The sequence below is a fragment of the Crotalus tigris genome, unplaced genomic scaffold (genome assembly GCF_016545835.1).
Source record: "Crotalus tigris isolate CLP2741 ecotype Arizona unplaced genomic scaffold, ASM1654583v1 scf7180000024506.7606697, whole genome shotgun sequence".
NCBI classification, from domain to species: domain Eukaryota; kingdom Metazoa; phylum Chordata; class Lepidosauria; order Squamata; family Viperidae; genus Crotalus; species Crotalus tigris.
The window spans coordinates 4,685,271-4,712,976 of NW_024100678.1; the positions used below are offsets into that span (position 1 = coordinate 4,685,271).

The 27,706-nt window shown below is 35.8% G+C and overlaps 1 protein-coding gene across 2 annotated transcripts; it reads left to right on the forward strand.

The window, feature by feature from the left end:
- On the forward strand, positions 1–27,342 carry LOC120303824 (ras-related protein Rab-10-like). Of its 2 annotated transcripts, XM_039333676.1 has the most exons (6): positions 5–1,297; positions 11,174–11,234; positions 12,424–12,562; positions 23,062–23,151; positions 26,537–26,638; positions 26,863–27,342. In XM_039333676.1, the coding sequence occupies exons 1-6, from the start codon at positions 1,141–1,143 to the stop codon at positions 26,938–26,940; spliced, it is 627 nt and encodes a 208-aa protein (XP_039189610.1). In that variant the 5' UTR covers positions 5–1,140; the 3' UTR covers positions 26,941–27,342. The 2 variants fall into 2 exon arrangements, with proteins under 2 accessions (XP_039189611.1, XP_039189610.1); XM_039333677.1 differs by lacking the exon at positions 23,062–23,151 and having other exon boundaries at positions 1–1,297.
- The last annotated feature ends 364 nt before the right edge of the window (positions 27,343–27,706 follow it).

The window sequence follows — 27,706 nt, forward strand, 5'->3', positions numbered from 1 at the left end:
AAAAAAAGATTTACACAACTTTAAATTAGCAACTGCTGACTGACTAGTAGCATCTTTTTCCTGCCCTGCAAGGTCTTTTATGCTCTGCCCCTTTGTATTCAGTTCCAATCTATGGAAGAATTAGGATCTGAAGGTTGCTTTTTTGAGGGAAGGATTTGTTTTTCCCCATTCTGCTCTCAAACCCATTTTTAAGATGTGTGCCAAGGCAACTGACTTTCTATACTAGTGCTGTTACGAAATTTTAAAATTGAGATGTTCTATGTTTTATCAGTGCCACTGTTTAAATAAATATTTGTGTTAGATTAATTATATTGTGTTAGTCCCTTTGTAGCTGTTATTCCTTTGGCAAAACACAACATAAATATTTGATTTTTTAAAAAATGCTGATTATTCTCATATAGATTCATTTTTAAGAATTTCTTCAACAAGATCAGTTGGCACATTGAATGAAAATAAAAAAAAGGCCTAGGCTATATAGTGTTTCCCTACCATGACGGAGGAGGAGAGGAGGAGAGGAGGAGGTCCTGGTGGTCAGGATAATTAAAGGTGATATACAGGAATATTCATCTTTCATTAACTTTGCTATATTTCAATAAAATCAGTGCACTTAGTCTCCTTGAAGCTCCAATGCATCTCAGACCATCAGACTGGGAAAGCCAGCCCAGATTTGGTGATGCCAAGCAACTAGTACCAATCAAAAAGGATAATCGCGCCCTGTTCTTCTTCCTGGCAGGTCTCACGTGCTTATAATTAGAGCTCTATCACAATCAACCAGTTCCTGCAGCTCCCCAATAGAAGGGGTGAAGGAACTTCTCCGGTGGACTTTGTTGAATGACCAACCTGCAGCTGCTCTTCAAAATGTTCTGCTGGGAAAAGGCGCCCGTTGAACAGAAAAGGGAAGGAACTTCGTCACCTTGCCCTCAGAGCATTTAGACAAAAGAGGCGCCTCGGAAACCGGAACAGCCCTTAAAACCCAAACTCTGAGACGAGAGCGAAGCTCAGCGACGGAAGAGAAGCAGTAACTGCCAACACGGGGACGACGCTCTGGGCACCAATTGCGCCAACGCAATAGGAAGACCTCCTATCCAGCGACTCCAGCTAAGCCAGCTTTGATCGACGCCTGCCTATTGCTGGTGCGCCATGGCTGAGGGGACAGGCTGCGAGGCGCCCAAGGCATGCTTGGCCAAGATAGTGATGGTGGGTGACTCCTTCGTGGGGAAAACCTCCGTCCTGAGGCGATACACCGACCTTTGCCCCACTGCCCGGGGGCTGCCGCCTTCCTATATCACCACCGTCGGTGAGTAATAAACGCGCCCCGACGTCGCCCGTTTCCTGTGCCTGGTATGCCCAAGACGCTGGGCGAAATTACACTGGGCGAGCTTAGCCCCGTATTTCCTTTGAGCATGCGAACCTGGGTTAATTTAGCCAGCGAAATCGAAGGGCGTACCCGCCACGTCCCGCCCGCTTTATTTCCTGGTTAATTATAAACTAAACGCCGGTAGTCGCTGAGATTTCATTCAGCGAGATACGGTTATATTCTGTCAATGTCTCCAAAGTGTGAGATTTAACAATTTGCACTTGAAACCTTTGCACCTCACACACAGTACAGTAAACCATACTAAGATTTATGTATCTAACTTGATATTCTGTCAGTCTGGGTTTGAGTTAATGTAGGAACCCAGACACTGTGGCTTGTAAATCATGGTTTATGACTTAGTTCTGGATGTTAAGGAAACCATGACTTCGCTTGTGGGGCATTTTCCACTAGTGACTTAAAACATCTTCCAGCATTACCCAGTCCCCAGGCAAATATAAAGAGTATTCCCATTGCTGTTATATTGTCGCAGCAATATAACAGAACCCCTCTTGTATCATTAGTAAGAAGATACCCCTTTCACCACTATGCGTACATAATAAACAAAAACAAAATCTTTCCTCTGTTGCCTTGGATATAACTTTGTTCTTCTGCACTCTTCTAACTTTATCTGAAAGTAAATTGCAATCATTAAGGAAGAGAGAACCAAGGTCTGAATAAGGATACCTCCTCCTAGTTAGTAATCTGTGACTCTGTGTATAAAACTCTAAACTAGAATGAGATATTTTGGACTTAAAGGTATACAAATTCAGCTAAATATGCAAATCATAATGAAATACATCCTGTGGACATAGCTCACAGATTTTAGTTTTTTAGTTTTTTCAGATAAAAACTAAAAGCCTAGGGTCAGTTGCTTTTGTTGTGTATAACATATGGACTACGTTTTCAGGATATGTTAAGCTATAAATTTCTGTTAACAAGCATAGATTACCATTATTACATAAACCTAGCCTTTTAAGTAAAGTCTCTGGTTTATCATATCCGTAGTGAAATGCATGTCACCTTTGAGTTCCAAACTCAAGACTTTGTCCCCAAGCTTTATCCTAGGTTTCAAATTCCATTTCAGATCTGCTCAAAAGTAGGGATGCCACATACAAGTGGGGACGGGTAAATATGGATGTAGAGGGAGTTTAGTGGTATGATATTCTATTAACTGAATTTTACAACTTAACATTTCATGTGAATAAAGTCATAGTTATGTTTGAACTAAGCATAAGTCTATATTGTGAGGCAAGCACATTTTCTTCTTCCTGTTTCCTATGTTGAAACTGAAACTCTAAATTATTTAAGCAGGGCAAAGGCATGATCAGTCTATTTTCTATATGTGTTATGTATCCCCGTGTTGGTGAGTTGTTCTAAACTAGGAAATTACTTGGTATTTTAAGGGTTTCATCCGCAAAAAAATCCATGGTCCTGTCTTTAAAGACAATACACTGAACATTCTGATAGTGATAGCTGAAGAAGGAAAGGTAGTGGATAAACACTGGTAAGTGCAATTATCCTTGCTTACAGATAAGGTTATAATTGACATGGGAAATCTATTGCCTATCTTAATAGTATGAGAGATTTAATTGTATCTATTGACTATAATCCAACCCTGAATAGGTTATGTTTGTTAAATTGATTATGCAAGTCCAATTCTGTGCTTCATTGTGACCATGAAGTTTAAAAATTCTTTATGCATGTTTATGTGAACATACATGGAATCTCTTTGATTTCTGTAATGGCATGGACATATACTATAAATAAAACAATTCATTCACATATAAATTATACTATTTCTCTAAGCATTCTTCAGTCCCATTGATTTCCATTTGGTTGTCAAACTGAATAAAAGTTTCAGAATCTTTATGGGAGATAGATGAATTAAGACTAGGTTCTGTCAATCAAATTTAAATATGCTAATGAAGATCTGCTCTTTATAGTCAACCCCATCTGGAAGTTTACTGTTAAAGCAGCTCTCACCAGATCATTGATTCTAGAAAGGAACTCACTGGCAGTTGGTTTTGTGAAAGAGAAGAGATTTATTGAAAACCAGGCTGTACATTTGTAGAGATATTCGTGTAGTTATCCTGGCAGAAAACAGATTAATAGAAAAAATAAACTGATTTAGCTTAAGTGGCTTCTCATGTATTTGACTTGAATTTCAGAAAATGCATATTAAAAGCCACCAGGTAAAAAGATTATATGTGGACAAATTAAGCATAGGCTTTACAACACAGCTGCCGTATTAGTACAAAACAAATGTTTAGAGTATTCTCCTTTCCCAAATAAATCAATACAATGTTTTTTAAATTATTTATAGAATGTGGTTGTACACACACATATTTTATTTTCATATACACATAACAATTTAGCAATTCATATTTTTGGGAAAATATTTTATTGATATTTTTAAGAGAATAACAAATATGTCAATATTGTACTTGGAAGGTGGAAGAATATCAGTTTTGGATTCTAAGATTGTGGGATGCCTCTGCCACAGGAGAGGGCTAGTTTTGTTTTCAGACAAAAGACTGTAGTAGTTAGTTAATGTGCTAGAGCCACACTTTAAGCTGGGACAAAAGTATTTTCAGTTTATTTATTTTAGATGTAATTAAAATAATATTACCACAAATATTATTTAAATTTCTCTGTACCTATACTGTACCAAAGCACTGTTGTTATTATTATTGCCCTGATTCAATTTTTCAGCAGAGGTAGGGCAAAACATATTTTGAGATCAGAACTTTTTGAATGCAAAATCCTTTTGTATGTCTCTATTTTGAATAAAATAAAGTATGTATCAAAGTAGAGGGAAATACATCAAAGAAGAAAGAAGGTTTTGTGCATGGATGAAAATTCAACAAAAGATTCACAGTAGGAGAATTTTTTTTAAAAAAAAATCCAAATTAAATTAATTTTTCTTTATTTTCTTTTCCATAATGCTTAGTCTTGAATTATCAGAACTGAAAGTTCTTCAGACCAATTCTCAATTAGAATTTAAAAATTCATCTTTGGAGTTGGAAAGCAAGGTTCTCAACACAAAATAGTATGTACAAAAATAAAGTTATCAAATATTCTAGCTTTAAGGAAGAACTAATTGTGCCAATGACATTTTTTGAAAAGAAGGATCATATGACAGTTCACAAACTTTTGCAATGGCATGATAATTTGTAATCTGTATGCATGATAACATCGAACAATAATACTTCAGCAAGTTCACATTCAGTTTGGGTTGAATAAATTCCTGTTATTAATTAAAAAGCCAATTTGCTTGATTGCAGAAAAATCTCATGCATAATATTTAGATTGTAGGGTTGCATATGTGGGGAAGGAAAAATCTTTGATTTTTGGTGTGCGGGCGAGCATTATTGTGAATCAACACCACACCGGAAGTCAGCATGCCCCGATGCTTGTTATGGATGGCTCGTCTGAGTTTTCGTAACATTTCACAGTAGACTTCTGGATTGATGGTCAAACCATGCTCCATGAACTTCACTAGCAGTACTCCTTTGGCATCTTCATATTTGGCAGGATTTTCTATGGCACCACTTCCGGTGTGGTGTTGCTTCATGATAATGCTCCCCTGCACACCACTAGATGCACCCAAGAACCTTTGAAGCAGTTCTTTTGGATGTTTTTGAACACCCCCCATAGCCTAGATTTGGCGCCAAGCGACTACTACTAAGGAATTTCAAACCTTGTAAGACATTATGACAAGTGCCTCAATTTGAATGGTGATCATGTCGAAAAGTCTTGTAATGTTGGAGTTTTCTAATGTGCATAATAAAAATTCTGTATCTGCGAGTATCTGTCATTGATAACCAAATGGAGGTTTATTTCCGAATTGCCCTTGTAGAATGCCCATCAATATGAAATAATCCACATTATATGCAGAATAAATATAGCTTTTTTTCCAGAATAACCTCTGGAGTAGCAACTGAGCTAAAAGTTAATCAGCTCAACTTTCAAAGCTCTCTGGAAGTATCTTAGCATTATGGAAACGTGGGCGCATCATCTGTCTCAGTGTAAAAGGGAACATAGTTTGATTAGATGTAATGGGCATCATTCTGATGGAAAAGTGATTCGGAACCTGTGAATCAAAGGATCTCAGCAAGATAGAGAAGTAGCAGTATCTAAACTGAATATTCTCATAATACATGAGAATCTGCCTTCAAGTTTTAATTGTCCTTCTTTTGGCATATAGGAACAGCAAACTACTCAGTCATGGAAAGTCATTACTGCAATTGAAATGGAAAAAACAGCTTCACTTCTTTCCAACCATGTTTTTACCTTGGGCAAATATTTCTGCCATAGCTAAACTCTGCAAAATATTCTGATAGTTTATCTTGATATAGTTCGCTGAGGGCAATACATGCTCTCTTGTATTTGATTTCAAAATCCAGCCAAGGCATAGAGGATTAATCACTCCTGGGCCATTCTGAGCGGAAGAGCATATTCTCTTCTTGCAGCACCTGCTGTACTATTGGATAAGCTGTGTGGGAGGAATTGTCCTATAACACAGCAAGAGGAGTCTGTGATTTTTGAAATGTTGAGTTATTATGTTGAGCATGACCCTGACCTTTCCCCCCCAAAAAATCTTGCCTCAACAACCCACTGATTCAACTTACCTGTTTGCCTCTATTGCTCCATTTCTTTTGATTGCATAGCTTTTTCAAGATTCTTTTGATGCATGACCAAAACAATTACCTGTGAAATAGATATAGATATACAAAATATAATAAAATGAGTTACTTTTAGATTTGAAATAAAGGGACATAAACAAGCAGAATTTTCATTTAATATGACCAAAATGTTTATACTTGAGCAATCATTTCAGTGTTAAAATAGATAAGATTCATAACGTACTATAAATAAATCATGTGGCGGTATCATCTAAAGCTAATTCTTGAAGGTTTTAGATACAGCAGCTTTGTGCATGCTTTGGACTGATTTAGGCTGTTCAGCTAGACTTGATGTTTAAAAGGCCTATTACAGTATGTGACTAGCTTTAAAATCCTCTTACAAATTGTTTTCTAGCTAGGGCATATCTAAAACAGTGTACGTAGGTGAAAATCTGCAGACTGGTTGCTTACATTGGCTACACAGCAATTCACAACCAAGTTATAGAATGTACTGTACATAGTGGAACAGTTGCTGGTGTGATTGTTGTGCTCACATCAACATGGCATCAGGATCCATGTCAAAGCTGGATTGTGATTTTAAAAGTATAATTTATTATTGTGACTTTTGCCTAATTTCTGTCCTTCAAAAGAATGAAAAAAATTACTGAGACTGCAGCTCAAGCTGTGATTCTTTTACCAGGAAATATGGTTTATGTCTATTGTCTCTCATTCTGTTTTTCCCTTCTTGCAAATAACTTTATAGGTAATAAAGTGTAATACCTTGCTCTTTTGCTCCCTATCTGAAAAATGGACAGTGGCTACCAGTCTCAGGACTCTCCTGCACAGCAGCCTTAATTACTGACCCCATGGTAAAATCGGTTGGAAATAATCCAGCTTAAAAAGTAGTTGTCGTTCTTCAGCTTTGACAATGAAGTACTAAAGGTACTTGTGCGTTATACCCAACTGGTGTTATTTCCCTGCTTCTTTAGCCATCTTTCCTAACCATGCTAAGAGAACAAGTACCATATTGAAGGCATGTGGTTTCCATTGTCAGAACTTTTATATGAACCCTCCTCCACTCCCTAATACTTGACACTTTCCATCTGTGGAACACACTGCTTTACTATTCTTACTATATTAGGTTAGAACTAAAACTCTTATCAGTTTCTCCCTTTTTAAAAAATAAGGGAAAGTTCTCCATTTTAGTGGCCCACCAGTGAAGCTGTTTTGGGAATAGGAGCAGGGGAGAGTCACATGACTCTATTGCTGCCCCCTAACTGTTGCAACAATGGTTAAGCATCAATGAACTGGTGTTTCAGAGTACAACTTATTAGAGATACAGAAGGAATCCACATAATGCCCGAGGGAGAAGCATAGTGTGATTCAGAAGTTGGAATGGTCTGTTTCTTAGATGGATGTCCTGTAATTGGTTATTGATGGCAGTAACCACTGACCAGAAAAAAGAGGATATGCTGGCAAATCTACCCAGTGATCAGTAGGAACTTAAAATGCAGCAGAGAAACTGCATGAGGAGGTTCAGCCTAGGCAAGACTGAAAATATTTGAAATGGAGTGAGAAGACATGATTGCAGGCTGCCTCCACACCAGGATAAGAGTGATTTGATGGTGATATCATCATTAAAACTCTCTCAATGTGACTGGTGAAGCATTGCTCACCCACGGTCGGTAGATTATATAGAAGAGCTATTAGGAATGGGAAGTGGCAATGGGTGCGATAGCCATACAATTGCAATTCATACTTGAATTGGATCTTGCCAAAGGGTGGGGTGCAATTCAGATGCCATCTATAATACATAATAGTAATAACACTTAGACTTATATAACGCTCCATAGTGCTTTACAGCCCTTTCTAAGAAGTTTACAGAGTCAGCATATTGCCTCCAACAATCTGGGTCCTCATTTTACCAACCCCGGAAGGATGGAAGGATGAGTCAACCTTGAGCCAGTGAGAATCGAACTCCTGGAGTGAGTAGTGAGTTAGTCTGCAGTACTGCATACTAAGTAGCTAAGTATCCAGTTGTATAGATAGGCTAATGTAGTTTTTATTTCTCTACATATTTGAAATGTTTAAAGATAAGAGGGGCTATTTGTGCCTAGCTAGTGTTTTATGTTTTCCAACTATAAATTACAAATTAAAAATATAGTTGTGGAGTTTTATAATACTACACAACTTTGTAGCAAGAGCTCAGTGTCAATTTTTTAAAAAGTAACTATGAAAATGTCAGATCAGATTTCAAAAAAAGAGGACTTTTAATGTCAAAGTCCTCTCTCATCTCCCCCTAGAATTTCCTCTCTGAAAGAAATGGGAGTTCCCTCACTTAGCTTAGAGACAAAGAAATACAGTGAGTAAGATAATATGATAAAATGTCATTTCTTGGTGCTTAAATGCCTGTTTCTCATAGTTTGGGGCACTTCAACTCCTGCTCACAATTCCAGTGTTATAATTGCATGTTGCTAATTTGCTAGCAATATTGGAGGTTGCAGCTGTGGGTAGTGTGTTTAGTTGTTCAAGATTTGCTTTCCTTAAAAAAACAAAAAAGCATTCACAGTAAATTTTCATTGAAAGCACTTTATTCAGCACTTAAACTCTCAGGGATGGTTGCCCTTCTTCCTCTTCAATTATACAGTTTTTGTGAATTATAAGCAGCTATAGTTTTCTAATTAAACTTATACGGATCATAAGGCAGACTCATCACATTGAGAATAGCAGACTATAAAGAATAACTGTTTTTTGTTTAAACAATGGCACCTCATTGAACACCAGGGAAAAAGTTTATGGCAAGAAAGATTTGCATGTCCAAGTGAACAAGGAGATGCTTCGCCAGATAAATTTTTGAAATATTCTGTGACATATTTTCTTGCAATGAATATTGTATTAGGAAGTATATTCAAGAAAGTACTGAGTTTTTAGAACTCTTTAGAGGTAAAACTTATTTTCTGCAGAGGAATTATGGGCCAACAGGATCCTTTCTTTCATCTTTGCTGTCAAAGTAGAGGCACACATACACACACACACACATACATCGCACGGGCTCTCATCTAAATACTGGCCAAATATGGCCCTTCCTCAATATGGTGGTTGCATCATGTATCTTCATCTGTTTTCATGAACATTCTTTCAATTGCTTTGTGGCAATACTGAAATGCATTCTTACATTGTTTTTTCCTCCTAGAATTTTCAGATAATTACATACTTATTAATAATGTCTCAAATGTCAGTCCTCCAAGGCAAACCAGATAGGAAACATGACAAGACAAACTAATTTTATTTTGTTGCAAGGCTAGATTGATAGAATCTTGAAAGTGAAAGCTAAATTTCCTGCCACCATTTTAAACCACTTGATGCATTAGGGCAGGTTCTTCCTGTGTTTCTTTCTCTGACTATTAAGCCACTGGCAGCTCTTGCTTCTCTTTGTCTAATTGTTTCCAAGGCAGCGTCTCTTTCCCCAAGGTCTTTCCTACATTCCATTACATCTTTTCATCTACTCAGAGATGAACATACACTTAAACAACATATGTTATTGAGAAATGTATAACTGTTTGGACTTCCGAGAGCAGCAATGGCAGATTGGTGAAAATAGGATCCGGTGAATGGATTGGCTCCTCAAAATTCCTCTTTGGATCAAGAGGACAACAAGGGTCGCCCACAAGTTTGCTCCATACAGAATTTCCCTGCAAAGAGATTGTAAAATAGCGATTTCCAGTTCCACTTCCTCTCTTAATTACTTTGGGAAGCTGCTTATTATTGACTTCTTAGAAGTTAAGAATCTTCCAAACAGCCAGTTCTATTACAAAAATCCCATCTTTTTTAAAAAGCCTGGTAGCATGCAAGTTAGTCATGACCGACTTAGCTTAGAAAGGGACTAGCAAAAATGTGGAGATGGATTAGAACAGCCCTCTTAAATTCTCTGCAGTTTCATCTCCAGTTTAGTAGCTACCCAAAATATTCTGGAATATTTTGCTTAGGAACTGAGGATACAGTGTGCCATTTATTATTCTTTTTCAAGGTCTCAATCCTAACTGATAATTCAGTGTTTTTCAACCTTGGCAATCAGGAATTGAAGTCCATCTGTCTTCAAGTTGCTAAGGTTGAGAAACATAGTGATAATTCATCCATACTGGAAGGAATAAGATGTTGAAGTCTTCTTCTTTACTCTCTCATTTACTGTTTCAGGTGTTGAAGGAATCTAGGTGTGCCTCTTAGAATTAGGTTTGGATTGTTGTGTACCATATTTATAATAACTTTTAAAAGGCAGGATGAAAATTAGGGAAAATACATTACGATAGATTTAACTTTTTACAGCCATGCAATTGGATTGCTGAGTACTATTGGTGATACAACTGGTACTCTTATTTCTTTCTCTTTTTCCCTATTTCAACCTTGTCCATTTGTGAAATTTGTTTAAAATTTTATATAAAGCTATGAATAACTCATGCATGCAATGCTTATTGACTTCTGTTTTTCACTAACATTCATTGGCCCTGTAGGTCAATAAATGTAAAGTTGATTTAAGAAGTCAATATGCCTTATTTTAATTTAGATTAAATTTTTGTCTGATTCAGCACTTTAGCTGTCTTATATAAATAAAAATCTCATGTCAATTTATTATTAAAATGTATGTCAATATAAAATGTTTTCTGTAGGACTGGAAATCCCCTGTTGACTTAATATTTTTTAAGCATTTCCAACCAATGACCTTCCTGTTTTTATTGTGCCCTTTTATATGCTGCCTCAGCTATTGATCAAAAGAAATTCAAACATTAATTTATGCAACTGGCTCCCTACAATAAGGGCACACTTTATTTTTTATTTTTTATAGATCTTACAGTACAGAAATATCAATGTATTAGACTTAGATAATCATTTTCATTTTTATGTTATCTTTCTGGAACTGAAGTTTTAATAAAATGATTACTTGTTGAACTTAAACTAAACCAGACTTCTAAATATGCATTAAATGCAAAAAGATAATTTAATTTAGTTAAATAGTGTGCTGCAGAATGTTTCTGAGGATGAGATGATTTCTCAATGGGAAAATATAGCTGGGGAGTTTCCATTTATGTGAAAATTGCTCTTTTACTGTGTACTCCCCTAGATAAGATTATATTTTTTCTCTGTCTTTTGATTTTTTTATTAATAGTTACATTAATACATTTGTTTTTCTTCTTAGGCATTGATTTTAAAGTGAAAACAATTTCATGTGATAACACAACTATGAAACTTCAAATATGGTAAGTTTTATAAGAAATATAATTAGTTTTGGTCTTCTAAGAGTTGATCATAAATAGCTACCTTTAGCAGAGAAAAAACAATGAATATATTGTTGTTTTCAAATGCATGCTAACCAATGGATTAAGGTTGCTAATGTTCCAGTTAGGTATCAAATGTCCTTGTGAACAGCTCCACTGTTGTCTTCCAGATCCTCCAGAACATCTGAATTCCTGAATTTGTGAACATTTAAAAAAATAATTTCATGCAGAACTTTGGCACATCACAAAACACCAGTCTTTGGCATCATCTTACATCTAAAAATATTTGTGGGCTTCACATGTAAAGAATTTAGAGCACAGGTATCAAATTTGATTGCATCACATGAACTATTGTGACGTATGATTTTTTTGCCTTTGCGGAGCCAGGGTAGGCATGGCCTGCGTATGACATATTTGGCCTACGGGCCACCAGTTTTATACCCCTGATCTAGAGGATACCCTTGATCAGCACAGGCAAGATCTGCAAATATCTGTGGGTTAAGCCAAACCAAGAAAAAGATTTATGAAAACAACTCAGAGAAGTACCCCCACACACATTAACTATTGTTCTAAAAAAAGTAATTTTAGGCCTAACAATGTCCATTTCTTAGTCTGGTCTATCCTACTGGATGGACATTTCCCCATAACAACCATTTACATTTCACTCATGTCTTCCTTGAATATATGGAGATTCTTGATGTATAAATCAGGATATTTATATTTACAAACCTAATGTGTAGCTCCTGATGACTACCTGGATGACGCCCTGGAGCTTTCTTGGCAAGATTTTGGGAGTGATTTGCCATTGTCTCCTTCCTAGGCTGAGATAACTGGCCCAAGGTCACCCAGGTGGCTTCATGCCTCAGAGTGGGATTAGATCTCATGGCCTCCCAAATTATAGTCTGGTGCCTTAACCACAGCACCAGACTGGTTCTGGTGTATTCAGAATAGGCTATAAACTGGGTGTAAAGAAACTTTACTTCATAGAGCAAGTCTTCAGATTAAGAATATTTTCTATAGCCATAGTTCCAGTTTTGAAAAGCGTCTGCTCTGGAACAAATCTCTTGTTTAGAAGGCCTAAGATTTAGAATTGCCCCGATTACATGTGGCTCTTTGTCCACATTTCTGCAGTGAAAACTAGTGCTAAATTATCTATTATAATGTATTTTAGGGATACAGCTGGCCAGGAAAGATTTCATACCTTTACTACTAATTTTTTTCGAGGAGCACATGGATTTGTTCTTGTTTATGATATCACAGATGCAAAAAGCTTTCAAGGAATTTCACACTGGATGAAAGATATATATGAGGTAAGCTTCTGCTCTTCTGGACACAAAATACATTACATAATAATAATAAGCAGATTCAGGGAAGCTAACGAGACCACAAGGTTCCTTTATGTATTATTCAAACACTTTTGGAGCAAAGCAACACCTTCTTGAAGTCACCTGTCTCTTTTTATAACTGTTTCCATCTGTGCACTAATTCAACTGACTACTCAATTATTAGTAGCTGAACTCAATTACTTGTTTGTTCTTTCCATTCTCAGCCCATCTTGATTTGTGCAGACAGAAAGGCCATACATTGGCACACATATGCCCACTATTATATTGTATCCCATAAAATGAGATCGATACGTAGTTGTATAGATTTTTTAATACTATTTATGAAGCATCAATGTAGCTCTATACTCACTTCAGTTCCAAGAAGAAAAAACCATGGATATAGAAATGTACAAAATTAACTATAGGAAAATGAAAGATAAGGTTGCTGATATAAACCATGGCAGTTTCTCCAAGTGTAGCTCTTCATTTATCTCCAAAGAAGATCTCCCTGTCCCTCTTTTTTGACATTCATTATTTGTTGCTATCATCTATCATTTTCAAGACTAGACCAAATTCTATATTTTCTAAACCAAAGTAGTCTGTTAATGAACTTAGATATACACAGGGAGCTCTTCAAAAATTTTGTGATACTGAGACCTCCCTTCTCCAAGAATAAACTTAATGGTCAGCCGAAATAGGAGACCACCTAATACTGCTGTTATTGAGATTGGCTATAATAACAGAATTTTGCAAGTTTGATTCTCCTGATTTCCTCCCTCTTCTTTTACTCCAGTGAATCAGGGTGGTAAGTTTCTGAGCTGCTTTTGAATATTTTCTCCTTTCTGTGGACTTAAAAAGCACTTCAGCCTATTTTGCCTAATTAATGTTTCTTGCACATTATCATCAAGGCCATTTTCCTTATTCTCCATTAGCCCAAGGAATATACAGGTAGTCCTTCCTTACTGACCAGTTGTTCAGCAACCATTCAGTGTTGTGAGTTTGTTGAATGAAGAGTACTTATGATCAGTCCTTGAGGTTCCAGCCACTGCATCTCTCCCATGGTCACATGTTCATTATTTGCAGGGTTGGCAACTGGCTCGCATTTACAACAGTTGCCATGTTCCATGTTAAGGTGACTTCCATTTATAATCTTTTCTGCCAGCTTCCCACAAGCAAAGTCAATGGGAACGCTGGCAGGGAAAGTCACAAGTCACTCTGGTAAGCCCCCCACCCCCAGCTTTCCTGCATACCATGCTGCATCCTCCTTCCCTCACCCTCCCTGTACTCCCATGTGCTCACACCATACTATGTACTACTTCCCTCAGCCTTCCTGCACTCATACAAACCTGTGCCCTCCTTCCCTCAGCTTTCCTGTGCATCAAAGCACGTTCTCCCCCAACTTGTATGTGACCTGCACTTGGGCCTCCCAGGGCCACTTAACAATCTGTGTGTCTTTTACAATGGCAGCCAAGTTTATAATGGCAACTAAGCAATGTGGTCATGTGACATTACAGTTTACAACTGCATCACTTAGCAATGACAATCCCAGTCCCAATTGCCATCATAATACAAGGAATACCTATACTACTTTAAGTAATTAAGACTATCCAATATAGCAATGATAGAACTTTACAACTTTATAAAATTAAAAAAAACATCTTATAGCAGTAAAATATCAAAATTTATTTTAATGAAAAGAATTTATTTTAATGAAAAGAAATTCACTAATTTTTGCCTACTTAGTGAAATTGAGGTTTCATTTTCATTTATCAGTTATCCAAAAATAAAAAGGGTGTTTCTTTGCCTTAAATTAGATTCTCTTAAGTTACTGTAGCTTGCAAAGAATTAGTAGGTATAAAGTTTTTTTGATGTCTCCCCCAGCATAACTATACTGAGATAACGGCCACCATTCCCTCTGTGCATCTATTAGTGCTTCAATAATTCTTTGACCATCAAGTGCCATTATTTGTAGTCATTGCCATTCCAGGCACCATTAGAAAATACATAAAATTATTTATGCAATTTTCTTTATCCTGTGTGTTTGAAATAAACTTAACAGAAAATTTCTTAGGATTCCTTCATCATCTGAATGAGACTAGCAAGTATAGTGTCAAATGTCTCAAAACATTTGACCCCTATGATTTCATCAGTGGTTATTATAGATACCTATGACCCCAAAAAAGAACTGTGTCAGCTGGATGCAGAATTAGTGGAATTAGCTTTTAAATATCTCTGCTGTACCCAGAGGAACTGCTAAAAGTTATCTTGGTAGATAAGACCATAGACCAGAAAGTATAATTTGTCAGATGTGAGGAGCTAGGGCAGTTGCCATAAATCAAGCTAGATAACTTTCTTTGAAAACCCAACAGAATCTATCTCTATTCCAAATCCTGGAATATATCATCTGATGGTTGGACTATTGTAATGTGCTCTACATAGGGCTATTCTTGAAGAGCATTCAGAAGTTACACTGGTTCAGAGTGTAGCAGCAGGCAGTTCTTAGAGCCCCAAGAACGGCCTGTGTAACAAAGCTCTGCGAGATGCATTGGCTGCTAGTTTACTTCTGGGTGCAATTCAAGGTGTTGGTAATCACCTTTAAAGCTCTTTATAGCAGGGTATTTGAGGAACTGTCTTATCCCATTGGGATTGGTCAACCTAATGTGTCCAAAATGAAACAAAAGATAAAATGGGTTAAATGTTTCAAATATTTTGGGTGGTATTTCACTGTTCAGGAATTATATTAGGCAAAAGCAACCAAAATCATTCATGACAAGTCTCAACAGTAGTTTTATTTCTAATTTATTTTATTTATTTATTTATTTATTAAAATTTATAGACCGCCCCACTCCCGCAGGAATCTGGGCGGTTTACAATAAAAACACAACATAACTTAACAAACAAACAATACAATAACATTCATCCAGGGGTCAGATTTTATAAACCCCAGGCCTGCTGGAAAAGCCAGGTCTTAAGCAGCTTGCAGAAAACCAACAGGGTGGGAGCGGTCCTAATCTCCGGGGGGAGCTGATTCTAACACGTGGGCGCCATCACAGAGAAAGCCCTCCCCCGCAGCCCCGCCAAATGGCACTGCTTGGCTGACGGGACCTGAAGGAGGCCCAGCCTGTGGGATCTAACCGGACGAAGGGAACTATGAGGTAGTTAAATAAACTATGTAACAAAAATCTTGCCAGACTGGCTGCTTTCTCTTCAGACCAGCAACATAAGGCTTCAAAGAATCAGGGAACAGTCCAGTCTGTGCCACTTACTGCAGTGTAAAGACTCTAAATTTGGGTCTCTTTAGGGCCCTCCCTCAAGTCCATCACAAAGTGTGAATCCACAAATGGCACATGCAGCACAGGAAATCAAAATGAGCACAAAAGCTAAATTTGAATTTTTTTCTCTATATGGGGGAGGGAATTGGTATTTGCCAGCATTAAATTGTTGTAAACAAAATCAGTGTTCCAACTTTCGTATTGTGCTCATTTATCTCCTATTTCAATTATGGAATCCTTAGAGGTAAAATTCCTTTGCAGAATTTTATGGCTATCCAGATATATCTGGATATCTCCAAAAAGCCCACAAATAAGTGTGATAGTAATAAACTTCGTATGCTGTTGCTACTTCGGTATTGTATTCACTGAAATGTTCCTGTAACAGTTAAAGTTTCCTTTAGCCAGTACTGCTAATAACTTGATAGCTAATTTTCCATGCTATTGTTTATGATATTATTTAATAAAGCTACTAAAACCAGCAATTCTTATTTTGTAGTGTTGAAATCCATGTATTAATCATTATGAAATAGAAGCACTTCTTCCAATTTGTTTCAAATTTACAATTTCATTGAGTGAACATGCATTTCAGATTTAAAAAAATTAAAGTATTCTTTTCTTAATATTCTGCTCTAGTAATTAACTTGAGCTAAATATTAGTCCTCTTAGATGAGTGACTATAACCTGTCGAACTGCATGCTAATCTAACTGAAATAAATGACGTATTTACAAAACTGCAATCTTCATGTTAGGAGCTTATGGCTTACGAAGCACTTTATGCATCTTAGGGAGCCCTCTTAAGGACATTTCAATTTCTTGCTATTACTTTTTAATAGCAAGAATTAATCTCTCCTTCAAGCAATTACAAATATTTTGTTAGTACAAAGTATTTACACATGTTCCTGTTCTATGCATGAGGTATACAGAATTGCTATTGTGACATTTTCTTGCAGTATGTATATTGTATGGATGTTTGGATGTGAAGGATACTTGTGGTTATTTACTGGGCAAAATATGTGCTCCTTGCTCCTAAACAAAATTAATTCCTCACCTCCTAATTAAGTGGCTGTATGTAAACTTTAATCCACCAGGTGATTTGGAGTGATTAACAATTAAGGAATAAAACATTTATTTAAAAAATAGGGAAAAGATTAAATGAGGTTAAAAAGCAGTTAAGCAACTAAAACCATGGTTCCTTCAGTTGCACTAATTATAATAATTCAAGCAGTTGCTACCGATTGTGTCAAATCACATCTCTCTGCATGTTAATTACAAAGATATGTTAAATAGCAGATCTGCTTAGGCTCTCACATTTTTCAGATAATCCAGAACAAAGCTGCCCTTGCATTGAGCATCTCTATGTAATCAATTGTTTTTGTATACTACTATTGAACTACTCCTCCTAGTGGCTGATAAAAAAAAACATAATGCTGCTCATAAGGAATCCAAAATATGAATTAATTGTTCTTAATTTTTAGAGCTGAAAAATGAGTCTCAGGTTCTCCTGGAATGAAGAAGCTACCTGCCCTTGGTTTAAGGAATAATTGGGAAAAGAAACCAAATTAAATTCTAGATTTCTCAAAGCAATGAATTGTGCAAATAGCCACACAATGAAGGAATCTGTGTTAAGATTTTAATAATAATAATAATAATAGTAGTAAAGTTGGAAGGGACCTTGGAGGTCATCTAGTCCAACCCCCTGCTCAGGCAGGAAACCCTACACCATTTCGGACAAATGGCTGTCCAGTCTCTTCTTAAAAACTTCCAGTGTTGGAGCATTTACTGCTTCTGGAGGCAGGCTGTTCCACTGATTAATTGTTCTCACTGTCAGGAAGTTTCTCCTTAGTTCTAGGTTGCTTCTCTCCTTGATTAGTTTCCACCCGTTGCTTCTTGTCCTGCCTTCAGGTGCTTTGGAAAATAGCTTAATTCCCTCTTCTTATGGCAGCCCTTGAGATATTGGAATACTGCTATCATGTCCCCCCTTGTCCTTCTCTTCGTTAAACTAGACATACCCAATTCTAGCAACCGTTCCTTATATGTTTTAGCCTCCAGTCCCCTAATCATCTTTGTTGCCTTCTCTGTACTCTTTCTAGAGACTCAACATCTTTTTTACATCGTGGTGACCAAAACTGGATGCAGTATTCCAAGTGTGGCCTTACCAAGGCATTGAAGAGTGGTATTAATACTTCACGTGATCTTGATTCTATCCCTCTGTTAATGCAGCCTAGCACTGTGTTGGCCTTTTTGGCAGCTGCAGCACACTGCTGGCTCATATTTAGTGATTGTCTACTAGGACTCCGAGGTCCCTCTCACAGTTACTACTATTGAGCATGGTGCCACCTATGCTGTACTTGTGCATTTGGTTTTTCTTGCTTTTTTCACCATTGAATTTCATTTTGTTAGTTAGTGCCCAGTGTTCAAGTCTGTCCAGATCCTTCTGTATCTTAAGCCTGTCTTCTGGAGTGTTGGCTATTCCTGCCAGCTTGGTGTCGTCTGCAAATTTGATGAATTCCCCATCTATCCCTTTGTCCAAATCGTTGATGAAGATGTTGAAGAGCACTGGGCCCAGAACAGAGCCCTGGGGCACCCCACTACACACTTCTCTCCTTATAGATGCAGTTCCATTGAGGACCACTCGCTGAGTACGGCTGGTCAGCCAGCTACGGATCCATCTGGTGGTGATTCTGTCTACCCCACATTTTTCTATCTTATCAAGTAGTAGGTTGTGATCTACTTTATCAAATGCCTTACTGAAGTCCAAGTAAATTATGTCCACAGCATTCCTCTGATCCACTAATTTTGTCACTTGGTCAAAGAATGCAATAAGATTTGTCTGGCATGATCTATTTTTGACAAACCCATGTTGGCTTTTAGTAATGACTTTGTTTGCCTCTAGGTGTTCGTTGATTCGTTGTTTGATTATCTTTTCCAGGATCTTCCCAGGTATTGAGGTCAGGCTGATAGGTCTGTAATTTCCTGGATCCATTTTTTTTCCTTTTTTGAGGATGGGAACTACATCAGCTCTTTTCCAGTCCTCTGGTAGTTCCCCTGTGTTCCAGGATCTTTGAAAAATATAGTTTAGTGGTTCCGATATCACATCTGCCAGTTCCTTGAGAACCTTGGGGTGTAATCCATCTGGTCCTGGCAATTTGAACTCATCTAGGCTGGACAAGTGCTCACTTACCATTTTCTTGCCTATCTTAACTTGTGTTTCTATTTTGTTTTTTATGGCACTATTTTTGATAGTCTGTTTTTTCCCTTTGTGTAAAGACAGATGCAAAAAACTAGTTAAATAGTTCTGCTTTCTCCCTGTTGCTTGTCACCTTCTTGCCACTTCCACCCACTAATGGACCAATCATTTCCTTCACTTTTTTCTTGTTTTTTACATGTTGAAAGAAGCTTTTTTTGTTATTTTTGACTTTGGTCGCAAGCCTTAGTTCATTTTGAGCCTTGGCTTTCTTCACTTCATCTTTGCAGGCTCGGGCTATTTGCTGATATTCTGACTTAGTTATGTTCCCCTCTTTCCACTTTCTATACTTGTCCTTTTTATCTTTCAATTTGTCAGAGAGTTCTTTATGCAGCCATGCTGGTTTCTTTTGAGAGCTGTTGTTTTTCCTCTTTGTTGGTATTGTGCTAGACTGTGCTTTTATTATCTCATTTTTCAAAATTTCCCAAGCTTCTTGAGTTGTTTTCCCCTTGAGGATTCTCATCCATGGAATCCTTCCCAAGCCCTCTCTAAGTTTATTGAAATTAGCTCTCTTGAAGTCCAAGACTCTAGTTTGACTGTGTTCTATTGCTTGTGCTTCTATAATGTTGAATTCTAATATTGCATGATCACTTCCTCCCAGGGTTCCTATGGCTTCAACACCGTCTATCATTTCATCTCTGTTAGTGAGAATTAGATCCAAAATGGCTAATCCCCTAGTTCCCTTCTCTACTTTTTGGGATACAAAGTTGTCTGCTAGGTTTGCCAGGAACCTGTTTGATCTTCCACTTGGTGCGGAGTTTGTCTCCCAGTTGATGTCAGGGTAGTTAAAGTCCCCCATTACTATTGTGATGTGCCTCCTACATACCTTAGTTAGCTGACTAGCAAAAAGTTCATCTATTTCCTTTGTTTGGTTGGGTGGTCTCTAGTATACACCTATGGCAATGTCATTTTCCCCCCCCCTTTTATATTGACCCAAATGCATTCAAGACAGTTTTTTATCATTGTTGTGCTCTATTTCTGTAGAGATGTAGTTATTTCTTATATAGAGAGCAACTCCACCTCCTCTTTTATTTGGTCTGTTTCTTTTAAATAATTTAAATCCCTCTAGCTGTGTGTTCCATGTGTGGGTTTCATCCCACCATGTTTCCGTAATGGCAACAATATCGTATCTGCCCTCATTAACCTGAATTTCTAGTTCATCCTGTTTGCTGTTCATACTCTGTGCATTGGTGTATAAACATTTGAGTCCTTTGTGAGTGGCCCTGTTTCCTTTCTACATAACCTGTGTGGTGGCTGAGTTCCCCTATTGTCTTATCACCTATTTGGTTAGTGCACTTTGTGTGGCACTCGCTATTAGAGGCTTCATTTTGCTTGATAGCAAGGTTGGTATTCTTGTCCACACACATACTTTAATTTAAAGTAATATGTAACTGTATTTTTTGGGGAAAAAAATAAGTTTGTTATGTATTTTCTGATACGACTACTTTAAATCAATATTAAAGTTAAATAAAGATACACATATCTAAAAAGTAGGGAAGAATGTCATTGTTTTTCAAATGTTAGAATTTTTAGTCAGTTTTTAGAAAGCAAATAAAATTAAATATCTTTTCTAATTATTACAAATTATCGTATGATATACTTATCTATTCACAATTCTGAGTTTAGGAATATAATATAATTTTATGTAAAGGAGCCATTGATTTTAATGAGTAAAGCTCCAATGCCTACTGAAAAAAATCAACATTTTGGTCTACCACAGGTTAGATCGATTCATTATTTTAAGCCTGTACTCTGATAATGAGGTTATTTCATTTTAGAAACTGCATTATCTTGAACATCAGCTGCATTTATGAAATGAGATTAGCTGAGTAAATTAGAAAAGATAGAATGGCAGACCTTAATAAATCTTGTCTAGAGCTTTGCTACTAAAACTAAGCAATACAGTTATGAGTAGGTATGCAGGATGCTAATAACTCCATTGACTGTCATGAATAACAATGTTGCTCCTTTGCATCTTTTCTGTTTGTTGGAATGGCATTTCAGTTTTAGGCTAAAATATATGAAACCACTGTACTAATGCAAAGGTACTCACGTAACTTAACAGATGCAAAGCAAGTGGTCTTCTTATTTTATTCTATTTATATGTCTTTCTTTTTGCTAGGAGTTAATTATGTCACCTTTCCTGGTTTAGGCTTGAGCAACATCATAATTCCATTATAATTCTATAGACTTTTTTTTAATCTAAGGGCAAACTGACACTCTTCTTTAGGGTCACATCAGTTCTTGGAATCCTTAGGTGGGAATTGGGATCTATAAATTTTGAAAGAAGTGGTAAAGTCCATACTTTGGGAGGTCATTGATACATTTACATATAAACTTCCAAATTTCAGATTTAATTTTTGGAATACACAGAAGAACTTTGATTTTACAGTCCTTCATTTAATGGATTTCAGATGCAACAACAGAAAAAAATGCACACTGTATGCTTTTGCTAATGTGTAACATCCAATTGGCCACGTTACGCATGGGTGAAAATACATAAAATTTGAATGAATAAAATGCCATTTCAGTTTTATATAAGGTTAAAATAAGCACATGTAAAATCCCATTCCCATTTTATGCATGCATAAAGTACATAAAGTACATTTAAATTTAAGTCTGCTCTGAAGACTTATTGTATTTTTTAAAAATGTTCATGTGTGTCTATATGCAATTAATCTTTTTGAAGAAGAAAGTTTCCATTGTATATCATATTTTATATTAATGTCTTAAAGAAGCATAATATCTTTTTCTTACTTTGACTTCAAAGAATTTCTCAGTTGTCAGGAAGCAGCAGGAACAATTTGTAAGTCAGTGACTAGAATTAGAAAGTTTCCATTCCTAAAATAATAGATTCCTATTTCACAAATACTTTTTAAAATATCCACTTATTATTTATTTATCTATACAGGACAAATAGAGGAAAGCCCAGCCAAGGCTTCGTTCCATTGTGTGTGTGTCTGTGTGTGGTATGTATGTGTGTGTGTCTGTGTGTGTGTTTGTATGAGTTGCCTTATTTTGGCTAGAACAATAGATTCTATCCCATCCTTAGTGAAGTAAAGTGTGTTTTGAGGAAGATGATCAGATTCTATCAAAACTTACTGTTTCAAGGTAAACCTGCTAAGTGAGGAAACTGAAAGCAAAGCCTTTCATAATGGTGGTTTGTGGAAGCTGTGGATTTTTATTACATCTTTCTTGAAGTATCTACCAAGTGTTTGCAAAATTTCTAGTGTAGGATGGTTACTTATTAGGCAATACAGCACCTTGGATACAGGGTCTGAAAAGTCTTTCAGAACATGGGGGATGCAATGCATCCCCATCTATATTATTTTAAAGCAGTTGTATCCTTCCCTTCTATCATATGGCTGAATACAATTGGAGATTTATGCTGTGCATAACTGTTGGTTGTCTTAACCTAAGAATTAAAATTAAAGCATTGCAAAATCGGAGGACTGATCATCTTCATTACCCTGTGAAATTATGTGCACTGTGAACAGATACCTGTGGTGTTTGTTCTTTTTGTTTGCTATAGGTAATGTCTAATTCATCTGGTCCATATTGTATTGAGTAATATGTGACTTGTTTTAAAAGTATTTCATGCATAATTACTTCTAATTTGTGACTATTTTTTAATAGTTAACTATCTGGCTTGGCTCAAGTTTTCCTAAACATCTGTAGAAATGTTGTAAAGTTCATAACATCAGTGCAATGCCAGAATGGGCTAAAGACTGGGCATTTTCTTATTAACCCAAAAGCAAATAAGGAATGAGGTGTTCATTTGTTCAGTATTCATTCATTGAATATTTTGTTCTCTTGATTAGTTGAATTTTTCCTTAAGTTTACATTTTCTCTTTGCGTATAGTAAGATTTTATTTTTCAGATAGAGAAAATGTATATTGTAAGACTAAGCAAAAGAATACTATAGCTATATTTCAATGTATTGATTCTCATTTTCTGTCTATTTATAGAAAGTAGGTGAAAATACAGATATAATATTGCTGGGTAACAAGTGCGATAAGGAGGCAGAACGTGTAATTTCAAAAAACAGAGGAGAAAAGGTAGGCATGTATTATAGGAGATTGCCTTGTTGCTTAAATATTTTGGAATGTATTATAAAAATATACATACAATATGATCATAAAATGCAGTTATTTACTATTGCAGAATAGCAGCATGTTTCAATAGTAAAAAGCAACATAGTGAGGAATTATTTCAAACACTGCTTCTATACTTCGTAAACTGCAAAAATAAACCAACAACAAAAAAAGCTTAGGCATTTAATCTGAAACTTCTATTTTTTTTAATTTCATCAATTTTTTAAAAACATCATTTAAAATTTGTGGGAGCTTTTAAAAAAAAGCATGACCCACCTGCTAAGATTTATGTTATGCCTTTCAACCTTATTAAGAATGCTAGAAAGTAGAAAATAGAACATTTTTAGAAACTATTATATTTCTATCTTCTTCCACTCTACATATTTAACTTTTAAAATAATATCTGTAATTAGGAATTATATAATTATTCAATATAATTATATAATAATTAAATAATTCCCTTCAGTGCAAAAGAAAACCAGTTCATTTGTGGCTTCCAGAATTCCTTCCATTTCAGCTGTGAAAAACCAGTGTTCCTGCATTTTATAACTCCTCAAATGAGTAGAAAAAGAGAAAGTGGCCCAACAGACATACCCAAGGAAAAACACCTTAATGGCATAGATTGAACTTGGCTTCATGACAGGTATTTCAAGTGGCATCCCAAGAAATTACAGTAGTTCTTTTTTAAGTATTTGCAACCACACAACTATGGTAAAAATCATCATGATAGACGATCACAAGGTGGCAGTGCTGAGAGATCTCATTGGCTCACTTAAAATGTTTCAGCTCATTTTCCAATTTTCTATGACTACCCTGCAATTAAGTTAATTTACTAATGGAACAAAATTCATGGTACCTTTCCTTAATTTGCCTCCTGCCTCGGTTTTCTTTATGTTTTGAATTGCTTTTCTATTTCTTTGTCAGAATATGAAAGATTCTGATTTTTTTTTATTACATTTTTATGCTGAACATCTTAACTTCATTAATGAAAGCTTCCTATGAAGCACTATTGGACTAGTTCTGGGCAGCCGCAACTTCAAGTCCACTCTTGGAAACTTACTTAATGACTTTATGTTAGTCACATTATCTCAGCCCAACATACTTCACCAGGTTGCTGTTACAATAAAAGGAAGGGTGGTCCCATGTTAGCTGCCTTAAGGTCATGAAGGAAAGATTGGCTACAAAGCTGAATGAACTAATGTCATTTCTTATAATAGTATTAATAAACCGACAAAAGTATATTAATTACATTACATTTGTAACAGCAGACAATAGTGACTAAAAACACTGTAAGAGGCATTTGAAGAACAAAACAGCTTTCAACATTTCTGCTTTCTCTCTTCACTGTTGTACGCATAATTTATTGACTTCTTTATGATCTAAGGTGGCAATTTTAAATCATTGCTGAGATCAGTTTTTAAACAATTAACTTGAACCAAATTTCCATTAAGGAAATTCATGTAAGGGAAAATTCTTGTTTCCTTCTCTACCATATCCAAGTCTCTCATGATTCTTTTTTTCCCCTTTCACATTAGATTTATAACTTGAACATATAAACATCAGTCACTTTATTTTTGCAAATTATCATATAAGTACTTTATTTTGTTTTTAACTGTGATTGTAGGATACATCTGTGGCACAGGTGTCCAACCTTTTGGTTTGCCTGGACCACTTTGAGTGAAGAGAAATTGTCTTGGGTGGCATATAAAATATATAATATGGTCAATGTATATAAATTCTATAATAATGTTAAAAGTTTACAATCTGGTATGGCTGCACTACCCAAGGGCTGCATGTGGTCCAAGGGCCATGGGTTGGACTCGCTTATCTATGATTTTCTTATTAAACCAAACTTATCTCTTGGATTCACACAGTACACTGAACCATACACTCACCACATGAACTGGCTTCACATAACATACTCGGTTGAAACCTAGCTGTTAGTGTGCAAACCCAGAAGAATCTTCCTTATTCTTTTAATTGAAAATATAAAATGAGTCAACAGGCAATGTTAGATGATTAAAACAGAAAAGGAAGGCACTTTTTTTTCATTCACACAACAGTTTCTAGATTTCTTTTAATACAATTTTCATAGCATGAAAAAGAAGTTCATAAAATGAAAGATACAAGCCAGGCTTTCACTTGAGCGAGATTGTAGAAATCTTTCTGTTATCCATGTTTTCATTTGCTTCCCTCAGATTTGCTTGTGTTATTATTCCAAACAATCAATTATAGAAACTAGACAAATTACAGGTGCTCAAAATAGCTATACATTCTCTGCTTTCCCCCATACTAACCTGAAAAAAAAGATATTTGCCATGGAGCTATACTGAATTCAGGTGACACAATGATATTTGCTACTCAAAAAAGCAGTCTTTTTTCCCAACTCAAAATATTTGTCTTTTCTTTCCTATTTTTCCAAAGTCTCTCACAAATGGTAGCGTGAAGAATATTAAACATCTGAAATCATATTATTTAGTTACTTCTGCAGACTCATTGATGGCTCGTGGGGGGGTTTATGTTCATAGAGACATCAACCGGGAGTATGAGAACTGTCTATAGGATTACTGTCAATTGAAAATATACTTGGAAAGTTTTACATATCTTGGAATGTAGTACATTTTTTTAAAAAAATATTAAGTCCCTAATAAAGTGATTATAATCAAACATTGGGCTAAAACTCTTAATCTCAATTATAAGTACCTTGCATTTTTAATCCAAAAAGAGAGATGTATGCTTGGAGGAAGACTTTACATTTTCTGAAATTATTGTATATGATTTTAAAACATTTGTATTTAAATAGTTTGAAGCTTAAAGAATTTTTCAATTCTGTAGGCTTATCTAGCTCAGTTCAATCTGGCAAAGATCCTTCACATCATTCACTATCTGATCTTTTTACTGGGTATCTCAACAACTAAACATGATTGTGCTTGCATTCAAACCATATGCTGCACCATATGCTCCATAATGATATATTTTCATCATTTTAATGTAAAGTATCTGCTGATTATAAGTAACAAATGTACCATCTTTGAGAATGCCAATCTTTGTGTACTGCAGATTTGAACCTAGTTAATAAAGGAAGTATCTGCTACAGGTTAAAGAAAGCTAGATAAACTGAAAGTGAAGAAGCATCCCTTCAATCATTACTTAAGTATCCCATAATAAGTTTTAATTTAAAATTTTAATTCAATAAATAAAGGAGCAAATATGTGTAGTTGGATGGTCCACAACTTCACCATGGGAATTAGTTTATAATCACAGTGTATGAGCCATCTTTTGAGTTAATTTTACTAAGAATTATATTTTAAAGCAAAGCATTCCTTTATTTCATTTTTTTGCATTCCAGCTTGCTTGGGAATATGGAATACCTTTCTTTGAGACCAGTGCAAAGGATAATATAAATATTGAAAATGCATTTTCAGTTCTAGCCAAAGAAATATTGAACAAGGTAATCTAATTGAAAAACTTTTTTTCTTAAACCATTTCATATGAATTAAAAGAGACTTTCCAATGTAAGAGATCTACCTCCTACCTTTGTGTATTTTATCATAATAATCAAAAAGCTTTAAACAAAGAAAAAATAAACCAGAAAGGCTCAATTTTCAAAAGGTCTGCAATTATTATTACTGGTTTGTTCACTGAATACAATTCTATGGCTTTTCCCCCCATCAGAATTCCTGTGTATTTCTTGACGTAAACGTGGTGGACCTAAATGAAAAACTACAAACAAGATCTTGCTGTAAATTGTGACTGTACAAAGAAAGAAAAAGCTACTAATATTGGTAACTTGGTACATATCAATCCCTAACATATAAATTACTCAATTAAAGTACTGATACTAACTAACAAATGAACAGGTTCTTTATCCATTATCATTTTATTTATTTGCTGTTATAAACCAAATATTAGATTTACATTATACATCATGACTGTAAAAGTTATTCAGAATGGAAGAGTAAAAAAAAATACAAATGATCTTTGAATGTTGGCCATCATAGCTTGTTTATGCAATAAATCTAAAAGGTAAACATGACATCTTTGTGAAGATTTGAATTCATATTTCCTAGTGAGCACTTTTAAACACTTTATAAAATGAGAATAAGGAATAATCTAGAGTGAACTCAGGAATGGTGGTCACTTCAAAGTCTCCAAAGCAACCCAAAATCATAGACGAACACCCAAGAATGACCTGCAAATAGAGATTGAGCAACAACTGATTTCTCCATCTCTCTCCAAGATTCCCAAATGCTTTTACAACACATACTTCTTCTAAGGCTGCTACCAGTTCTCCAGCACCTCTAATTTCCATCAGGAAGGGACAGAATCTTATAAGTAAGAATGCCTCAGATTTTATACTTAGGATATGCCTTTTAACAGTAATTGGAGACAGTTGTTTCTATTTTTGACTACTTACCAATAAGCAACAATTTCAATTCTTTTAAAAAGCCTTTTACCAGAAACAAGTAGAGAAACTAACCACTTACAGAAGCACAAACATTGAGAACAGCGTGGATTT

Bases quoted from the DNA above. Each gene is read 5' to 3' on its own strand.
- LOC120303824 (XM_039333676.1), top strand. From the start codon at position 1,141: ATGGCTGAGGGGACAGGCTGCGAGGCGCCCAAGGCATGCTTGGCCAAG. The intron at 11,235-12,423 runs GTAAGTTTTATA...AATGTATTTTAG, and splicing joins ACTATGAAACTTCAAATATG to GGATACAGCTGGCCAGGAAA. The intron at 23,152-26,536 runs GTAGGCATGTAT...TTTGCATTCCAG, and splicing joins CAAAAAACAGAGGAGAAAAG to CTTGCTTGGGAATATGGAAT.